The 20,416-nt window shown below is 39.8% G+C and overlaps 1 protein-coding gene across 2 annotated transcripts; it reads right to left on the bottom strand.

Moving 5' to 3' along the window:
- Nucleotides 1–663: 663 nt before the first annotated feature.
- On the bottom strand, nucleotides 664–7,430 carry LOC143411000 (uncharacterized). Of its 2 annotated transcripts, none has more exons than XM_076871857.1 (2): nucleotides 7,113–7,430; nucleotides 664–1,008 (listed from the first exon to the last, which is right to left on the bottom strand). In XM_076871857.1, the coding sequence occupies exons 1-2, from the start codon at nucleotides 7,428–7,430 to the stop codon at nucleotides 664–666; spliced, it is 663 nt and encodes a 220-aa protein (XP_076727972.1). The 2 variants fall into 2 exon arrangements, with proteins under 2 accessions (XP_076727972.1, XP_076727973.1); XM_076871858.1 differs by having other exon boundaries at nucleotides 664–1,018; nucleotides 7,156–7,430.
- Between the last annotated feature and the right edge of the window lie 12,986 nt (nucleotides 7,431–20,416).

The following is a 20,416-nucleotide window of genomic DNA, read 5'->3' as shown; positions in this document are numbered from 1 at the left end:
TACAGTCTTTCCAAAAAACTTTTTATTCTCATTTTTAGCCACTAAAGAGACTGTAGTGACAACGAGGTTGGGATAAATGTGTCTTGACATCTCATGTAAAATTGACAGCCCTGCTCTCTGTCCTACAGTGTGGGTAAAATACAATTGTCCATATCAAATAGAAACTTAGAGAAGAACAGGATCACACTGAATTTCCCATTCAGGAAGGTGGTGGTTTATTTTGGCATAGAAATATAACAAAGGAAAAATGGGGATTAATAATTATAAAAGAAAAACTTAATGGAACAATGAAGAGAAAGACTGTGAAAATCCATAAGATAGAAATATTGAAATCAACCCATGGATTCTTGAGCTTGATGACCTGGTGCCCAAGAGTTAGGAAGGCAATTGTGGGGAGAACTAGTCAGGTCAACATGGCAGTTGGTATATTACTAGCAAATTCACACGTGGATAGGAGTGAGAGAGCCATGCAGAGGCAGAGCATGGAGGCCAGGGTGTGCCTGTGGCATTACTGGGACTATTGTGGGCTTATTAAAATCACAAGACCCAGCTTAGTGGAGTGACATCAATCCCTCTCCATTTGACCTAATGGTCAGCAGTGAGAGAAGGTCTGCATCTGTGGGGAGAGAGGAGGTAAGGAGGTGGGGTGTTCCAAGGCAAGATTCAGCAGTCAGGGATGGCACAGCACATGGGGCGGGGGCAGGTGGAGATGACACAGGTGGGGCGATAGCAAGTGGTGTGGCAGGAGACATTGCCACAGACTGGACGCAGGCGGCAGCAGGTCTGGCAGCAGCAGGAGTCACAGGAGGGGCGGCAGCAGCTGGAGATGCAGCAGCAGGGGCGGCAGCAGCTGGACTCACCAGAGCAAGAGGGGCGGCAGCAGCTGGACACACAGCAGCTGGACCCACCAGAGCAAGAGGGGCGGCAGCAGCTGGACACACAGCAGGGTCTGCAGCAGCTGGGGCGGCAGCAGGTGGTCCTGCAGCAGGTGGTCTGGCAGCACCTGGGCTGGCAGCAGCCATAGCCCTGGCCAGAGCAGCAGGAGCCACAAGAGGAGTTGCACATGGTGTCAGAGACTGGAGGTTCTGGGTGGGTTTCCAACTGGGTTAGTGTTCAGGTTTGATCTTTCCTTGGGCTCTCTTGCTTTTATACCCTGCTGAGGGCTACTATGATCATGTGAAAGATCTTGTTTATACTAAGAAAAGATCATTTAGTTTAGTTAATTGGATAATTGTGTTTATCTGGTAAACATCGCTATTTATAGAAAAGGTACCATTTCTTTTTCCTGTTGTATTAGGAGCTCTCCAATTTGATGAAGCCATGTGAATCAGCTCCATTTTTCGTCCTGTCTGGTATGTCTCCTAAGGTAGACCCCTTCCATGACTTTCATTGGATTTAATGTTTGTTTTTTATTTGTGTATTTACCTCCAAAAAATATACGAGGAATCGATTTTATGGTGATTAAATCCCCTCTGTTTTGAAAAAAGTTAGAAGCAAGTAATATGTAATTCTGATATGAAAATAGCTGAAAGACCCATATTTTGGAAGTGTGTGGGAGGTAGCTTGTGTGCAATGAGGAATACTGTGATTCCTTTGAATTTTCTGGATGGTCAGTGAGGATTCCAGTGATGTTCCTGTCTATTTTGTCTTACTGAGTCTATTCAGTTTGAAGAGTTATAATGCAATGGATTCATTACTTTTAAATAATAAAAAATCACATTGTCACGATTTTTAAAAAATATTAAAATTTTCATGATATGTTTTTTTCAAAGGTAGAGCATTAGAAGGGACCATTTTGAACCTACATTTTGGAAAGTCAATATATCCAAAGAGCATGTTATAACTGAAATATAAATAAAATTATATTGTTTCATAGTCTGAACTGTTTTCTCTCAACAATGTATGTTGGAGATATTTTATTCAATATTGAGAAGAAATAAAGGAGAAACTTTAATCTCTGTTCTATAAACTCAAGGCAAATGATATTCATAGGAAAGAGTTTGGCAACTATTTTAGAGGACTGTTTTATTAGTAAAGAAAATAGCAATGTGTATTAAAATTTATACATTCCCAATGAAAGGTGAGCTCATATTAATTAGACTTTGCTGAGTACCTACTGTGTGTCAGAAATATTTCTGAGTCCTCTATAATTGTTTTCTTGTTTACACTTCACAAGGGCTCAATCTGGTGGACTCAATTTTTCTTAATTCTTTACACATGAGGTCACTGAGGTCCAGATAGACTGAAGCACACAGTCAATTGGGATGGTGAGTCCCTCCTAGGATGTTCAAGGAAGGTGTGAAGAATGATAGCCCATGCCATTTCTCATTCCTGGAATATTCCAGTTGCCTAGAATGTTGCTTTCTCCTTTGTCACCTTAGCATATTCCCTCATTTCCAATATTTTCTTGACATCTACTAAACTTAAAATGAATCCTTCTCTTCTCTCTGTTTCCAAATGTGTCTCTGCTCTAGACTATCACGCTTTATCATAATTGTTTTAGATCTCCTTTTTCCAGTCTTTTTGTAAAGCCTCCAAGGTCATATAGACTCATAAAAATGTCTTACTCACAGTTATTATCATGGTGCCTAGTAAAGGCCTTGGGTGAAGGTTGGTCAGTCTTTAACATATTTAGATAAAATCTACGTGGATGGATAATAAGTGAAAAAGCATTCAGTGAGTGCGTGGTTGAATGGGGTATGTTTTTGGCATTTGCCTGGGTCAATACCTGTACAGATAGGGTGTCTGGGAAAGTAGGGAAAAGTAATGCTCAACAGTTAGGATGGGAGATTTTTAAGAAAGTTTTTGAATTCATACAGAGAGTGGCTATCGTATCAGCACTCAGGGGAAGAAAGCTCTGTGCAAACATGCTGGCCTTGCAAATATTATTTGACACACACTGGGGGGGTAACAGGAAGCGCGGTAGAACATTAAGGTCCTAGTTGTGTTATTAGGGTGAATGCTGTCTAGTGTGGTGTAGCGTGGAAACTATTGGAACAATAGGTGTTTCAAGGAAATCTATCAGAATCGGTTACAAAGGGACAGTAGAGGTAACAGGAGGCCTCATTATTAAAGAAGATCCTCCATTTAATATGTTTCTATTTTATACATATGTACACAGACTTTTTGCAATTAGGACCTTCCTGATAGTTAAAAGACAATCATTTGTAATTTAAAAATGCAAGATAAGAAACCATCCTAAACAAAGTGAAAACACAAGTGACTAAATGGAAAAAATACTTGTAATGTATATTATAGGCAAAGGATTAATCATATGTAAAGGACTTCTAAAACTAGATTAGAGGGCTGGGGCTGAAGCTCAGTGGTAGAGCACCTGCCTTGCACGAGTGAGGCACTGGGTTCGATTCTCAGCACCACATAAAAATAAATAAAGATTTTTTAAAAACTAGATTAGAAAAAAGATAAACTTTCTAATGAGAAAATGAAATACAGACTTTTTTCACCACATATACATACTCAATTTCATACATAATAAAAGCAGTGAAGTAATGTGGAATACCACCTCTGACCTGTTAAATGGTCAAAAATTCAAAATTTGACAATCTGACAGTGGGATAATGTGGAAATAAGCACACTCACACTTTTTTTTGTGCAGATTTGACTATAACTAGCAGCATTATTCTTTGATGTAGTTATCTCAATTCTATGAAGTATCCCAAAGATACTTAGGCAAAACTATAAAGAGATGTTGCGCACAATTATCCATAACAGTTCTATCTGTAAGAACAAAACAAAATATCATCAAAAAACTGGATATAACCTGTGTCCTTCAATGGGGTACTGATGAATAAACCATGGCACATTCCTAAAATGTATAAAAATGGAATCAGGTGTATCTCTATATGCTACTATGAAGTCATCTCGAGGAATATATTGTTGAGATGATTAAGCAAATGGAAAAAATGTGTATCATATGGTACAATATGTCTAACTCAGGTTACAAATATATATAAAAAAATAAAACATAGAAATAAGAACACCAGAAAAAGGGATTTCTGATTCTGGTTAAGATGGAGTAGCATATGTCTACATAAATATGTATTTGTATCAGAAAAAAATCTGGAAACAATTCAACAGGGTGAATGGATAAACAAACCAATATGTCCTTGTAAAGAAAAATTTCTCTAAAATCAAAAGGAATCAAATATTGATATATATGACACCTTGAATCTCAATATGTTGAGAGTAAAGTTAGGTAAGAAATGTACACAATATGTAATTCCATTTATGTACAATTATAGAGAATGCAAGCAAATTGATAGTGACAGCAGATCATTTGTTTCCTGGAGTTGTGGAATTGGGAGGAATTTCAAAGGAGATGATGAATGTTCATTACCTTGATGCTGGGGTTGGTGTCTTAAGTACACGTGACTATCAAAACATCCGATTGTGCACTTTAAATAAGTAGTTTATTGAAGATCAGTCGAACCTAATGAAGCTGAAATAAGAGAAAAGAAAATAAAAAGAATGGGAGTATCAACCATAATTCGTTTTTTTCCTTTCAGAGAGAGGGTGAACGGAAGAGGGTGGAGAAAATACAGGTAGGTGCTAGATTTCTTGAACAGACCATGCTCTGAAGCTTTCACTTTGGATCCATGTAAGTATTGGGCACAATTATAAAACAAAATCAAACTTCAAAAATCTCCCAAGGTCACAAAAACAATGATAACAGCCATGATGATGCAAACTCACCATACATGCAGGTTAACTTCAGGGAAAGTAATTATCTCAAGAACAAAAAGTTTTTGTCAAAAACCTTAATAAGAATCTTGAGTTTGTTTTCAGCAATCAGATTGGTGCTCTTGGTATTGGCAATGTCATACCAAGGTTGTTGTACAGGCATTGTGCAAGAAAAATTATGGGTCACTATGACGGAGAAGTATTGTTTTGGGCACAGGAGAAAGGAGATGTGTAGGCTGACAGGTTGGGTGTTAAATAAAACCCTCGATTTCTCTGGAGCAACCTGCGATATAGCTTATTCTTTAAAAAAATACTTTCTAAATCTGTACACTGAAAAAACTGAGATGAGAAAAAAATCAACTTACATGCACTTTCACATTTCAATTTTATGGTTTTTACAGGTCACTTTCCACTAAAAGGAATCAGGGCTCCGTGGAAAGGTGGCTGATTATGTCTGGGGAAGGAAATGTACAAATAAGTCTGGAATATTTTGTTATATGAAAATCAGGAAAATCTTCAGAGTCTACTAGATTCTGGTCAAAAGAACTTGGGAGTCAACTTGAAGTTACTTGTTTGAGCATCACAAGAGACATGAGCTGGAAGCAACTGATACCCCATCAATCTACTGAAATCTATGAGTTCTTATTGGCAGGATTTTTTTTTTTAAAGGAGGAAAAGCACTCACTTAGTCAAACTTGGATGATATGCACCAGTAAATAAATGTAGAATAATTGGAAACACATTCTTCAGTGTAACCACACATCCATCAGAGCATAATGAGAGGATTCATCAGAGGATGTTTCCCTGTGGAATTGTCCCGGGTAATCAATGACAATAACACATTTGCAATATCACAGTTTTTCCATGCTTCATGAAATGATGGTTCTAGGTGATGATCAGCAGCAGCTGCTAATATCACAGAACAACTGGATACTATGTGGCCCCCCTGCCCCCATCTGCCTCAATGCAGAAGCACAGCACTCCCCATGATATAGTTGTAGAATCCTAAGGGTCTTTGGGGGTTTGTCTCCTATTAGCAAGCTCAGCTGATCTCTGGGTAAAGTTCATTAACTTAATTCTCATCATTGGTGTGTGGCCAAGAGGAGAGGAGGGAGAAGACAGTGAGGGAAGCCTGAGTTATTTTTCAAGACTGATGCTTCTACATCATCTTTATGAAAAAGGGCGATCCTCAACACCAAAAAGGAAAACCAACCACTTCTGCAAGCCCAGAGAGTTCAGGGAAGTTGAGGAATCCAAGATCTTCATTTGCATCAACTCGGACATTCCCATCCCATGTCTCCAGGTCTAGTACTTTCCCATTTGCAGCCTTGACCTTGGCATGGCAAATGGTCTGAGAAAGAAAACACCCTGGAGCTTTGCTACCCTCCTATTAAATCCTAGGCTTGGTCCTCAGCTTCATCCAGCCTCTGGCTGCAGGAGATAAGGGTTTATATTCTGTCATGAAAACTCTGTCTTTCACATTTCTCCTTGGATTTCTGGCTTTAGCTGCACCTTCAGCTTGTATTGCTTTTCCAGATCACCAATTGCTCCCAGCAACAGACATCCAGGTCTGTTATTCATATAGTTATTATAAACTGCTTTCACAGATATATAGCATCTCAGAAGATGTTGTTCCCTACAACATTGTTTACAGTCTTTCCAAAAAACTTTTTATTCTCATTTTTAGCCACTAAAGAGACTGTAGTGACAACGAGGCTGGGATAAATGTGTCTTGACATCTCATGTAAAATTGACAGCCCTGCTCTCTGTCCTACAGTGTGGGTAAAATACAATTGTCCAAATCAAACAGAAACTTAGAGAAGAACAGGATCACACTGAATTTCCCATTCAGGAAGGTGGTGGTTTATTTTGGCATAGAAATATAACAAAGGAAAAATGGGGACTAATAATTATAAAAGAAAAACTTAATGGAACAATGAAGAGAAAGACTGTGAAAATCCATAAGATAGAAATATTGAAATCAACCCATGGATTCTTGAGCTTGATGACCTGGTGCCCAAGAGTTAGGAAGGAAATTGTGGGGAGAACTAGTCAGGTCAACATGGCAGTTAGTATATTACTAGCAAATTCACATGTGGATAGGAATGTGAGAGCCATGCAGAGGCAGAGCATGGAGGCCAGGGTGTGCCCGTGGCATTACTGGGACTATTGTGGGCTTATTAAAATCACAAGACCCAGCTTAGTGGAGTGACATCCATCCCTCTCCATTTGACCTAATGGTCAGCAGTGAAAGAAGGTCTGCATCTGTGGGGAGAGAGGAGGTAAGGAGGTGGGGTGTTCCAAGGCAAGATTCAGCAGTCAGGGATGGCACAGCACATGGGGCGGGGGCAGGTGGAGATGACACAGGTGGGGCGATAGCAAGTGGTGTGGCAGGAGACATTGCCACAGACTGGACGCAGGCGGCAGCAGGTCTGGCAGCAGCAGGAGTCACAGGAGGGGCGGCAGCAGCTGGAGATGCAGCAGCAGGGGCGGCAGCAGCTGGACTCACCAGAGCAAGAGGGGCGGCAGCAGCTGGAGCCACAGCAGCTGGACCCACCAGAGCAAGAGGGGCGGCAGCAGCTGGACACACAGCAGGGTCTGCAGCAGCTGGAGCTACAGCAGCTGGGGCGGCAGCAGGTGGTCCTGCAGCAGGTGGTCTGGCAGCACCTGGGCTGGCAGCAGCCATAGCCCTGGCCAGAGCAGCAGGAGCCACAAGAGGAGTTGCACATGGTGTCAGAGACTGGAGGTTCTGATGTTAGCTGGAGAGTGAGTTTTAGTGAACTTTAAAGTCCCTTCACCATGCATCCTCTTTTATACTCTGCTGAGGCTGTTGTAACCACTTCCTGGGACCATTTCCTGGCTTTTTTTTTTTTTCCTAAGGAAATATTAGTCATTCTGTGACATCATTGTGTTTTTCTTTCTAAATATGTTAAGGTTTCCTTTCCTCGGTGTGTTACAATGGTCCAATCCAGTCTTTCTCACTGAATTGTCATTTCTATTTCCTTGTTTGTCAACTCTGTCTTCTCAGGAGGGCCCATCTCATGGATTCAGTCATTGGTATGTATCCGTGTTCTGTGTATCACTCATGATGCTTTTGGGGCAGATTAGTCTCATGATGCCAAGATCTCTTTTGATGTTGAAAGAGAATCAGAATTATAGTAGGGAAATAGAAAGAAAGGTTCTCTTTGTAAGTAGTTCCCTGTGAGTCATGAGGAACACAATCCTATCTGTGAATCATAAATGCTCATTAGATAGAGGGCTGTCTAGACTACTTCCAGGAATGCATCAGGAATTACTTCCTTCATTCGATTCAAAACTCTTACCAATGACTCATTGTTTTACATGAGAAAAGGCATTTGGAGACACCTTGAAGGGACTCTCACTGGCCCCATCTGGGACAACTTGAATACCAAAATGAATTATGGCAGTAATAGATTTTAGCCCATCCAATAAAACAATAATTCATAAGCCCATAGTGAGACTAATTAGAGAAATGATAAAGGAAGATGAGAAAGTTATCCATGTCAGAAGAATGACAATTAATAAATGTAGTGAAATAATGAAGTTACAAAATCACTTATTTATATATATCATGATAAAACTAAGTAAAATTAAGTAAGTTTCATCAATGAATGCGATAACCATTGGGTAAAATTTTGGTCAGGAACAGGGTATTTGTACACTTCAAAATATTTCCCCATCAAAATGGAAGACATCATGGTAATGAATTAAGCCAGACTCAGAAAACCAAGGGTCGAATGTTTTCTCTCATATGTGGAATCTAGAGCAAAATAAGGGGAAAAGGTGAGGGAATTGGAAATCATAGGAAAGATCAGTGTAATAGAAGAAAGAGATGGAGAGAAAGGAGGGATGGAAAAGGGAAGGAAATGGGAATTAATTTAAGAAAATCATGCTATGTGGATGTATAAATATACCACAGTGAATCCCACCTTTATGTAAATGTAGGATGCACCAATAAAAAACAAACAAACAAATAAATGAGCAAAATAAATATTTCCCCATTAACCATTTATTAACGTCAAAGGGAAAAATGCTAACTTTACTGTGAAGAAGCTTGAGAATACACATTAAACCCTGGATCAAAGTTAGTATCTTTTATTTTTAAATTTTATTTCATTGCATTCGATTCATGGTACACAGATGGAGCACAACTTTTCACTTCTCTGGTTGTACACAATGTACCACATGTGTAGTCATACATGTACCTAGTAATGATGTCTATCTTATTTCTTCTTTCCTGCCCCCATGCCCCCTCCCCACCTCTCTCTCCGCTTTGTCCCATCAAAGTTTCTCCAAAAATTCTTTTTTTTTAATTAATTTTTATTGTTGGTTGTTCAAAACATTACATAGTTCTTGATATATCATATTTCACACTTTGATTCAAGTGGGATATGAACTCCCATTTTTACCCCGTATACAGATTGCAGAATCACATCAGTTACACATCCATTGATTTACATATTGCCATACTAGTGTCTGTTGTATTCTGCTGCCTTTCCTATCCTCTACTATCCCCCCTCCCCACCTCCCCTCCCCTCTTCTCTCTCTACCCCCTCTACTGTAATTCATTTCTCCCCCTTATATTTTTTTCCCTTTACCCTCACTTCCTCTTGTATGTAATTTTGTATACCCCTGAGGGTCTCCTTCCATTTCCATGCAATTTCCCTTCTCTCTCCCTTTCCCTCCCACCTCTCATCCCTGTTTAATGTTAATCTTCTCATGCTCTTCGTCCCTACTCTGTTCTTAGTTACTCTCCTTATATCAAAGAAGACATTTGGCATTTGTTTTTAAGGGATTGGCTAGCTTCACTTAGCATAATCTGCTCTAATGCCATCCATTTCCCTGCAAATTCTATGATTTTGTCATTTTTTAATGCAGAGTAATACTCCATTGTGTATAAATGCCACATTTTTTTTAATCCATTAGTCTATTGAAGGGCATCTAGGTTGGTTCCACAGTCTTGCTATTGTGAATTGTGCTGCTATGAACATCAATGTAGCAGTGTCCCTATAGTGTGCTCTTTTTAGGTCTTTAGGGAATAGACGAGAAGGGGAATAGCTGGGTCAAATGGTGGTTCCATTCCCAGCTTTCCAAGAAATCTCCATACTGCTTTCCAAATTGGCCGCACCAATTTGCAGTCCCACCAGCAATGTACAAGTGAACCCTTTTCCCCACATCCTCGCCAGCACTTGTTGTTTGACTTCCTAATGGCTGCCAATCTTACTGGAGTGAGATGGTATCTTAGGGTGGTTTTGATTTGCATTTCTCTGACTGCTAGAGATGATGAGCATTTTTTCATGTACTTGTTGATTGATTGTATGTCCTCCTCTGAGAAATGTCTGTTCAGGTCCTTGGCCCATTTGTTGATTGGGTTATTTGTTATCTTATTGTCTAATTTTTTGAGTTCTTTGTATATTCCGGATATTAGGGCTCTGTCTGAAGTGTGAGGAGTAAAGATTTGTTCCCAGGATGTAGGCTCCCTATTTACCTCTCTTATTGTTTCTTTTGCTGAGAAAAAACTTTTTAGTTTGAGTAAGTCCCATTTGTTGATTCTAGTTATTAACTCTTGTGCTATGGGTGTCCTATTGAGGAATTTGGAGCCCGACCCCACAGTATGTAGATCGTAGCCAACTTTTTTCTTCTATCAGACGCCGTGTCTCTGATTTGATATCAAGTTCCTTGATCCACTTTGAGTTAACTTTTGTGCATGGCGAGAGAAAGGGATTCAGTTTCATTTTGTTGCATATGGATTTCCAGTTTTCCCAGCACCATTTGTTGAAGATGCTATCCTTCCTCCATTGCATGCTTTTAGCCCCTTTATCAAATATAAGATAGTTATAATTTTGTGGATTGGTCTCTGTGTCCTCTATTCTGTACCATTGGTCCACCCGCCTGTTTTGGTACCAGTACCATGCTGTTTTTGTTACTATTGCTCTGTAGTATAGTTTGAAGTCTGGTATCGCTATACCGCCTGATTCACACTTCCTGCTTAGCATTGTTTTTGCTATTCTGGGTCTTTTATTTTTCCAAATGAATTTCATGATTGCTTTCTCTATTTCTACAAGAAATGCCATTGGGATTTTGATTGGCATTGCATTAAACCTATAGAGAACTTTTGGTAATATTGCCATTTTGATGATGTTAGTTCTACCTATCCATGAACAGGGTATATTTTTCCATCTTCTAAGATCTTCTATTTCTTTCTTTAGGGTTCTGTAGTTTTCATTGTATAAGTCTTTCACCTCTTTTGTTAGGTTGATTCCCAAGTATTTTTTTTTTTTTTTGAGGATATTGTGAATGGAGTGGTTGTCCTCATTTCCATTTCAGAGGATTTGTCGCTGATATACAGGAATGCCTTTGATTTATGCGTGTTGATTTTATATCCTGCCACTTTGCTGAATTCATTTATTAGCTCTAATAGTTTCTTTGTAGACCCTTTTGGGTCTGCTAGGTATAGAATCATGTCATCCTCAAATAGTGATAATTTGAGTTCTTCTTTTCCTATTTTTATGCCTTTAATTTCTTTCGTCTGTCTAATTGCTCTGGCCAGTGATTCGAGAACTATGTTGAACAGAAGTGGTGAGAGAGGGCATCCCTGTCTTGTTCCAGATTTTAGAGGGAATGCCTTCAGTTTTTCTCCATTCAGAATGATGCTAGCCTGAGGCTTAGCATAGATTGCTTTTATAATATTGAGGTATGTTCCTGTTATCCCTAGTTTTTCTAGAGTTTTGAATATAAAGGTATGCTGTACTTTGTCGAATGCTTTTTCCGCATCTATCGAGATGATCATATGGTTCTTATTTTTAAGCCTATTGATGTGGTGAATAACATTTATTGATTTCCGTATGTTGAACCAGCCTTGCATCCCAGGGATAAATCCTGCCTGATCATGGTGCACAATCTTTTTGATATGTTTTTGTATCCGGTTCACCAGAATTTTATTGAGGATTTTTGCATCTAGGTTCATTAGAGATATTGGTCTATAGTTTTCTTTCTTTGAAGTGTCTTTGTCTGGTTTAGGAATCAGGGTGATGTTGGCCTCGTAGAATGAATTTGGAAGTTCTCCCTCTTTTTCTATTTCCTGAAATAGCTTGAAAAGCATTGGTATTAGTTCCTCTTTAAAGGTTTTGTAAAACTCTGCTGTATACCCATCCGATCCTGGGCTTTTCTTAGTTGGTAGTCTTTTGATGGTTTCTTCTATTTCCTCAATTGATATTGGTCTGTTTAGGTTGTCAATATCCTCCTCACTCAATCTGGGCAGATCATATGACTTAAGAAATTTATCGATGCCTTCACTATCTTCTATTTTATCGGAGTATAAGGATTCAAAATAATTTCTGATAATCTTCTGTATTTCTGAAGTGTCTGTTGTGATATTGCCTTTTTCATCCTGTATGCTAGTAATTTGAGTTCTCTCTCTTCTTCTCTTCATTAGCGTGGCTAAGGGTCTGTCAATTTTATTTATTTTTTCAAAGAACCAACTTTTAGTTTTGTCAATTTTTTCAATTGTTTCTTTTGTTTCGATTTCATTAATTTCAGCTCTGATTTTAATTATTTCTTGCCTTCTACTTCTTTTCCTGTTGTTTTGCTCTTCTTTTTCTAGGATTTTGAGATGAAGTATTAGATCATTTATTTGTTGGTTTTTTCTTTTTTTAAGGAATGAACTCCAAGCAATGAATTTTCCTCTTAGAACTGCTTTCAATGTGTCCCATAGATTCCGATATGTTGTGTCTGTGTTTTCATTTATCTCTAAGAATTTTTTAATTTCCTCCTTGATGTCTTCTATAACCCATTGATCATTCAGTAACCTATTGTTCATTCTCCAAGTGATGCATAATTTTTCCTTACTTCTTTTATCGTTGATTTTCAATTTCATTCCATTATGATCAGATAAGATGCATGGTATTATCTCTACTCCTTTATATTGTCTAAGAGTTGCCCTGTGACATAATATATGATCTATTTTTGAGAAGGATCCATGTGCTGCTGAGAAAAAAGTGTAACTGCTTGATGTTGGGTGGTATATTCTATATATGTCAATTAAGTCTAGGTTATTAATTATGTTATTGAGTTCTATAGTTTCCTTATTCAACTTTTGTTTGGAAGATCTGTCCAGTGGTGAGAGAGGTGTGTTGAAGTCTCCCATGATTATTGTATGGTGGTCTATTAGACTCTTGAACTTGAGAAGAGTTTGTTTGATGAACATAGCTGCACCATTGTTTGGGGCATATATATTTATGATTGTTATGTCTTGTAGGTGTATGGTTCCCTTGAGCAGTATGTAGTGTCCCTCTTTATCCCTTTTGGTTAACTTTGGCTTGAAATCTATTTTATTTGATATGAGTATGGACACTCCTGCTTGTTTCCGAAGTCCATATGAGTGATATGATTTTTCCCAACCTTTCACCTTCAGTCTGTGTATGTCTTTTCCTATCAAATGCGTCTCCTGTAGGCAGCATATTGTTGGGTCTTGTTTTGTGATCCGTTCTCCTAGCCTGTGTCTCTTAATTGGTGAGTTTAAGCCATTAACATTTAGGGTTATTATTGAGATATGGGTTGTTCTTCCAGCCATATTTGTTTATTTATGTTACTAAACATGGTTTGTTTTCCTCTTTGATTATTTCCCACCCCCCTTTACTGTACTACCTCCCGCAGTTGGTTTTCATTGATATTTTCCATTTCCTCTTCCTGTAATATTTTGCCGAGGATGTTTTGAAGAGATGGTTTTCTAGCTGCAAATTCTTTAAACTTTTGTTTATCGTGGAAGGTTTTAATTTCATCTTCCATCCTGAAGCTTAATTTCGCTGGATACACAATTCTTGGTTGGAACCCATTTTCTTTCAGTGTTTGAAATATGTTATTCCAGGATCTTCTAGCTTTCAGAGTCTGTGTTGAAAGATCAGCTGTTATCCTGATTGGTTTACCCCTAAATGTAATCTGCTTCCTTTCTCTTGTAGCTTTTAAAATTCTCTCCTTATTCTGTATGTTGGGCATCTTCATTATAATGTGTCTAGGTGTGGATCTCTTATGATTTTGCACATTTGGCGTCCTGTAGGCTTCTAGGATTTGGGATTCTGTCTTATTCTTCAAGTCTGGGAAGTTTTCTCGAATTATTTCATTGAATAGATTGCTTATTCCTTTGGTTTGGACCTCTATACCTTCCTGTATCCCAATGACTCTTAAGTTTGGTCTCTTTATATTATCCCATATTTCTTGGATGTTCTGCTCATGGTTTCTTAACAGTCTTGCTGAGCTGTCTATGTTCTTTTCAAGTTGAAATACTTTGTCTTCATTGTCTGATGTTCTATCTTCTAAGTGTTCTACTCTGCTGGTAGTATTCTCAATTGAGTTTTTAAGTTGGTTTATTGCTTCCTGCATTTCTAGGATTTCTGTTTGCTTGTTTTTTATAACCTCTATCTCCCTGTATAACTGATCTTTTGCTTCTTGAATTTGTTTATGTAATTCATTGTCGAAGTGGTCGAAGTGGTCTTTCATTATCTGATTCTGCTGTCTAATGTCTTCCTTGAGACTCCAGATCATCTGAAGCATGTATATCCTGAATTCTTTATCTGACATTCCATCTGCTGCAGATATTACCTCTTCTAAAGTTGAGTTGACCTACATTGCTTGTGGTCCTTTCTTTCCTTGTCTTTTCATACTGTTCGCGTTTCTACTGCTTGGTGAAACTGTTGTGTTATTGATTTTTCCCCCTATATATTTATCTTGTATAGTTGCAAAGTTTCCCTTGCAGGCTTTGGCGGTGACTCTGCCCCTCCTCCAATTGGGGCAATGTGCCTACCACGCCGGCAGGCCGCTGGGCCTGTTCTTTTGGTGGTCGCAGGTCCGCCTACCTTGCGTAGGCGCGGGCGGTGGCTCTGACCCTCTGCAGGCCGCTGGGACTGTTCTGCTGGTGGGTCGCAGGTCTGCCTACCTTGCAGGCACAGGCAGCGGCTGTGCCCCTCTGCGGGCCGCTAGGCCTGTTCTGTCTGTCGTTTGCAGGTCTGTCTACCTAGCAGGCGCTGGTGGCGGCTCTGTCCCTCCCCCAATCGGGGCGATGGCGGGCCACTGGGCCTGTTCTGCCGGTGGGTCGCAGGTCCGCCTACCTTGTAGGCGCAAGGGGCAGCTTTGCCCCTCCCTGTGTTGCTGAGCCTGTTCTGCTGGTGGGTCGCAGGTCCGCCTACCTTGCAGGCGCGCGGTGGCTCTGCCCCTCCCCCAACCGGGGCGATGTGTTTGGCGGGCCGCTGGGCCTGTTCTGTCGGTGGTCATGGTTCTGCTACCTTGCAGGTGCGTGGGGCAGCTGTGCCCCTCCATGGGTTGCTGGGCCTACCTTGCAGGTGCAGGGGGTGGCTCTGCCGCTCCGCGGGTTGCTGGGCCTGTTGTGCTGGTGGGTTTCAGGTCTGCCTACCTTGCAGGCGCCCGGCAGCTCTGCCCCTCCCCAACCGGGGCGATGTGTCTCGCATGCCTCTGGGCCTGTTCTGTCGGTGGTCAGGGTTCCGCCTACCTTGCAGGCGCGCTGGGCAGCTGTGCCCCTCCGACAGTTTCTGGGCCTGTTCTGCTGGTGGGTCGCAGTTCCGCCTACCTTGCAGGCGCCTGGCGGCTCTCCTCCAAAAATTTTTATTCAGTGTTGGTATATTAAGAGTGGGTAGTTTAGCCAGGCTTGGTGGTGCATCCCTGTAATCCCAGCAGCTCGGGAGGCTAAGGCAGGAAGATTGTGAGTTCAAAGACATCATCAGTAACTTAGTGAGGCCCTAAGCATCTCAGTGAGACCCTGTCTCTAAATAAAATATAAAATAGGGCCTAGGGATGTGACTCAATGGTCAGGCACCCCCGGGTTCAATCCTAGTACCAACAAAAAGAAAAAAAAAAAAGAGTGAGTAGTTTGGATCTTTGAGGAGGAAGCCAAAGTATTTGATAAATTTTACTTAAAGGGGCTTCTACTGTAAGTACCCATTTTTATTGATCTAACACACCCAGTAATTCTTTCACCTTCGTGTTCCCCTAAAACTAAAGAGTTTCTAGTAACATGATTCACCGAGCATTTATGAACAGATCTACCTCCTGATACAAGCAAATACAAGTGCTTCAAAAAATTTTTAAAAATGTTTCAATTACATAGGTGAATTTGAAGAAGAAAGGGGAAAAAAAAGAAAATTTCTTATTTTTCAGAACCAAAGAGAGAACTCAAACTGCAAATTGTAGCAGATGTCTTGTGGCCTATGAAGTTTTGGCATCTGGTTGTAGGCTTTCAGAATTGATGGCTGGTGGCCTCAGGCAGGTACAAGAAATTGGACCTTGAACTATATCACAAGACAGGGTCTAGGATATGAGGCCCCGGCATAAAGTTTGTATTCTTAAAGTGGTAGCTTGTGAAGAAGATGGAGACAAGAAAGACTAAGTCTGATTTCAGAAATTCTACATGCCAATCAAATCTCCCATGAACATTTAGACCGTGCAATGCCTCCAAACTTCCTATTTTACACTGTGTGCACAGTGAAGAAATCCAGGTTAGAAACTAACTGCTACTAAATAGAGAATGTCTTTGGAATTATCAGACACAAAAGCAAAAAACAAAATAACTCCCAGACAGAAATAACTCCCACAAAAGAAAATTTCAAAATAAAAAAAAACAGAACAAAACATTACACACAGAGAGAAATGAATCTTAAGAAACTACACATAGACTATATGGGATGTTTCTAGGGGACACTTCCTACATAAGATAAATTCACAGGCCAATGTTACAAAGTACGCAAGAAATAATCCATCGTGAGTTCATAGTTAATATAGAGAAAGGGAATATAACTCCCAGGCGCTGAGATAACAGAAGATTCTGAAAGATGCTGTAAATTAATTGATTTAAAAGGCAAAGATAAATATAGAAATAATAATATTTAATATTTATGGAAAACAACAAATTTAGAAAAGCGTGTCATGGAATTACCTTTGTTGTGATCATCAGTCCTTCAATATCACCTTGCCTCTATATGACATTTTCCTTCTGCCTGACAAAGGAAAATAACTTTATTTCACTGTCCTTTCTATTTCTCTGGGTATCTGAGTCTGTACTGGTAGTGTTCCCCCCGCCCACCCCCCTCCAGCATTTTGAAGCTGTCTCTTCATCAGTGGGAGTTCAGATTTACTCTTATTTTTGGTAAAATATGTGTTGTTGTTGTTTTGCCTCCTTGCTGGCTTGCATTATTTGTTTGTCTCTAATACAGTACATATTTAAGGTATAGAACATGATGTTTTGTACAAGCTAATCAACATCTTCACCCCTTCCCAGGGATGTGTAGGAACACTCCACAGCCACGTTCTTAGTAAGTTTCTAAGACATAGTATTGTTACCTATAGTCACCACGATGGATATTAGATACCTAACATTATTCCTCCTACATAACTGCAATTTTGTACACTTTGACCAGTATCTCCCCATTTTTTTCACCAACTTCCTGCGTCTAGTAACCAACATTCTATTTTTTGCTTCTATAAATTTCACTTTTTTAGGTTCATCCCAGGGATACAAGTTTGGTTCAACATATGGGAATCAATAAATGTAATTCACCACATCAATAGAAAAGGATCACATGATTATCTATCGGATGCAGAAAAAGCCTTTGACAAAATATGCATCCATTCATGTTTAAAACACCAGAAACACTAAGGATAGAAGAAACATACTTCAACTACGTAAAGGCTGTATCTGGCAAACCCAAAGCCAACATCATTCTCAGTGGAGAAAAAAAAAAATGAAAGCATTCCCTCTAAAAGGAGAAACAAGACAGTGAAGCCCACTTTCACTACTTGTATTTCAAGAGAATCCTAGCCAGAGTGATCAGGCAAGAGAAGAAAATTAAAGGGATACAAATAGGAAAAGAGAATCTCAAACTATCTCTATTTTCTGATGATATGGCCCCCCAAAACTATATATTTAGAAGACCTAAAACTGCCACCAGAAGAATTCTAGAACTCATAAACAAATTAAGCAAAGTATCAGGATACAAAACCATAAATTCTATACTCCAATGATGAATCTGCTGAAAAAGAGATTAGGAAACTATCCCACTCAAAATAGTCCAAAAAAAAAAAAAAATACTTGGGAATCAATCTAATGAAAGAGATGAAGGGCCTCTGTAATGAAAAGTATAGAACAGTAAAGAAAGAAATCGAAACAAACAAGGAAGGGCCGAATGGAGGGATAAAGCAAATAAGAGGAGTGGAATCTTAGGGAAGATATGCTTTCAAAAAATGAAGGAAGATTTGCTGCTTGACCTTGCTTCTCCATACCCCTAAAAAAATTAAATAAAATATTTGTTATTCTTCAATGCTTTCGGAACATCAATACATTATTTTTTTTCTCTCAATTCATAACATGTTGGGATTGATTTCATGGTGAGAGCAGGAATTAGAAAGCTTGATTTAATTGTGCTTTGTATATAATATCCCAGTAACTGGGGACAATGATTAACATAGCAACAGACACCAGAAAATGTCATTTTTTATGCCAGGAAAGTAGAAATTGACTTAAAAGCAGCAACAAGAAATGTTGAGATGTCACTATAAAGGAAATAGAAGATAACAAAATGAGACTTCCAGATTAAAGGCTTAACACACACCTCTTTAAATTTTCTGTATTATATGCTTTTATGTCAATTTCAAACTGAAATAGCTAAAACAATAAGATATCATTGGTGGTATCTATGTCCTAAAGAAAGGGTCCTGAGCGAGAAACACTAAACTTTGGCCACTGAAAATTAAAACAATGATGATTATCTGTACTCTTTAAAAAAAAAAAAAACACAAAAACTTTTTTTTTAATATTTTTTTCTTTTAGTTGCAGTTGGACACAATACCTTTATTTTATTTATTTATTTTTATGTGATGCTGAGGATCGAACCCAGTGCTTTACACATGCTAGGTGAGTCCTGTACCACTGAGCCACAACCCCAGTGCCTATCTATACTCTTTATATCACTCTAATATCAAAATAAACTGTTAAAGAGAAAGGTCTGTCATTCTCAAGCTAGTGTGAGTGCACAATGAAGGTGTTCTACATCACTGACCTGCTCTATTCTTTAGGAAATTGTCCTCAGATATAGATGCTATTTCCTCTGGATCTTTCTGCCCTGTGTATGCCCTTTGTCCTGCCCTGGGTAGTCCATGGATAGTGACAGCTGAGAAAGAGTGCTGAGGACCAGCCACCTCACATCTAGGAGAGGTAGCGCTGTGTTGTCACTTTCTAGAGTTTTAGAGGGGTCAGATGACGGTGAATTTAATCATATTTTGGCTGAGGTGTTTCTACTTGCTTAATTCAGATGCTTAACTTGCTTCCCACCATATCTTCTCTATTTCGACTGAAACCCTTCCTTTATTAAATTTTCTTGAAAAAAAAAAATAGCTACTTCAGGATGTGCTTTCAGTGAATCCCAGTTAATGTCCACATCACAGAGTGGCACGTCCTTATACACAGCCTCAGGTGGTAGCCCCTTTAGAATAAGAGTTACTAGTGTGGTATTATTATTGCCTATACCTCAGATCCAGTGATATAGTGGGGGCAAAAGGCATCCAAAATGACCATTCTAAAAGAAACTACTAGAAAATTAGAAATAAACATTGAGTTGTTCAGAAGATTTGCCAGATAGGTGGACAGTGGACCAAGTGTTCACCTTGGCAACCTGGCAAGCGTGCGTCTGTGTGAAATGGGGTCAAGGGCACCCACACTGATAAGATGCACATGGGAGTCCTAGTCTGGGTGATCTTGCCACCAGACCCAGATAAAGGAGTTTGAAAGAAAATAGGTTGGTTGGGAAACGACCCCAGGAAGCACTGTAGGGTACTTGGGAAGTGATGGGGGAAGTGACAGAAGGCAGTCGAGAGTACTGAGTAGAACACCCTGGAGGCAGCTAAGGTCCAATCCCACCGAGGACCTCAGGGTGACTGGTAGGATGCACCCGAGGGGAAGTGAGCAGGAGCATTTGTGCTCCAACTCCCATTCACTGACTGACCTCTGTGTCTGGGTGCTTGAACCTTCCTGCCCAGAGCTTGCTCTTCATGCAGAGAAAGTCCTCAGGCAAGAAGAGTCAGGGGCCTGCTTTCCAAACCACCTTCCTCCGTGAGCAGGAGCAGACATGGAGCATCTTCAGTTGTATGCCATGGTCTCTGGCTCTTTAGAAAGGAGCTACCATCAAAGTGTGAAAGGAGAACAAACATTCCAGAAGGAAAAAAATAAAGAGACACAATACCTTTATGTTTGGGTGCCAATAAAATTCAGGTTTATTTAAGATGTGGGATTATCACCACAAGAGAAAACATGGCATAGAGAAATCATTTCCATGGGGGTAACATTGGAGTTCACAGAACAAAGAGAAAACTCAAATTTGTTTTCATTTGGGAGAGATGTTATCGCTTGGAGAAAGGAGGGGCAGTATATCTGAAGGGCAAACCAATCTTAAAAGCAGTTGGAACTAATGTTTACAATTGGCCTGAGGATAGGGTACACAGAGAGACTCCATCAAAAATATTGGTTGATGAAGAAGAGGAGGGGCCCGGTCAGAGTGCACAGCAGCAAGATCCACCAGAGCAGGTTGGACAGCCACAGGTGGTCTGGTAGCAGGAGGGCTGGCCACAGCTGGAGATGCAGCAGGAGGGCCTACAGTAGCTGGACACACAGCACCCTGGACTGCTGGCAGCACACAGA

Source organism: Callospermophilus lateralis, chromosome 11 (genome assembly GCF_048772815.1).
Source record: "Callospermophilus lateralis isolate mCalLat2 chromosome 11, mCalLat2.hap1, whole genome shotgun sequence".
NCBI lineage: Eukaryota > Metazoa > Chordata > Mammalia > Rodentia > Sciuridae > Callospermophilus > Callospermophilus lateralis.
This window is presented reverse-complemented; position numbering and strand designations above follow the sequence as displayed.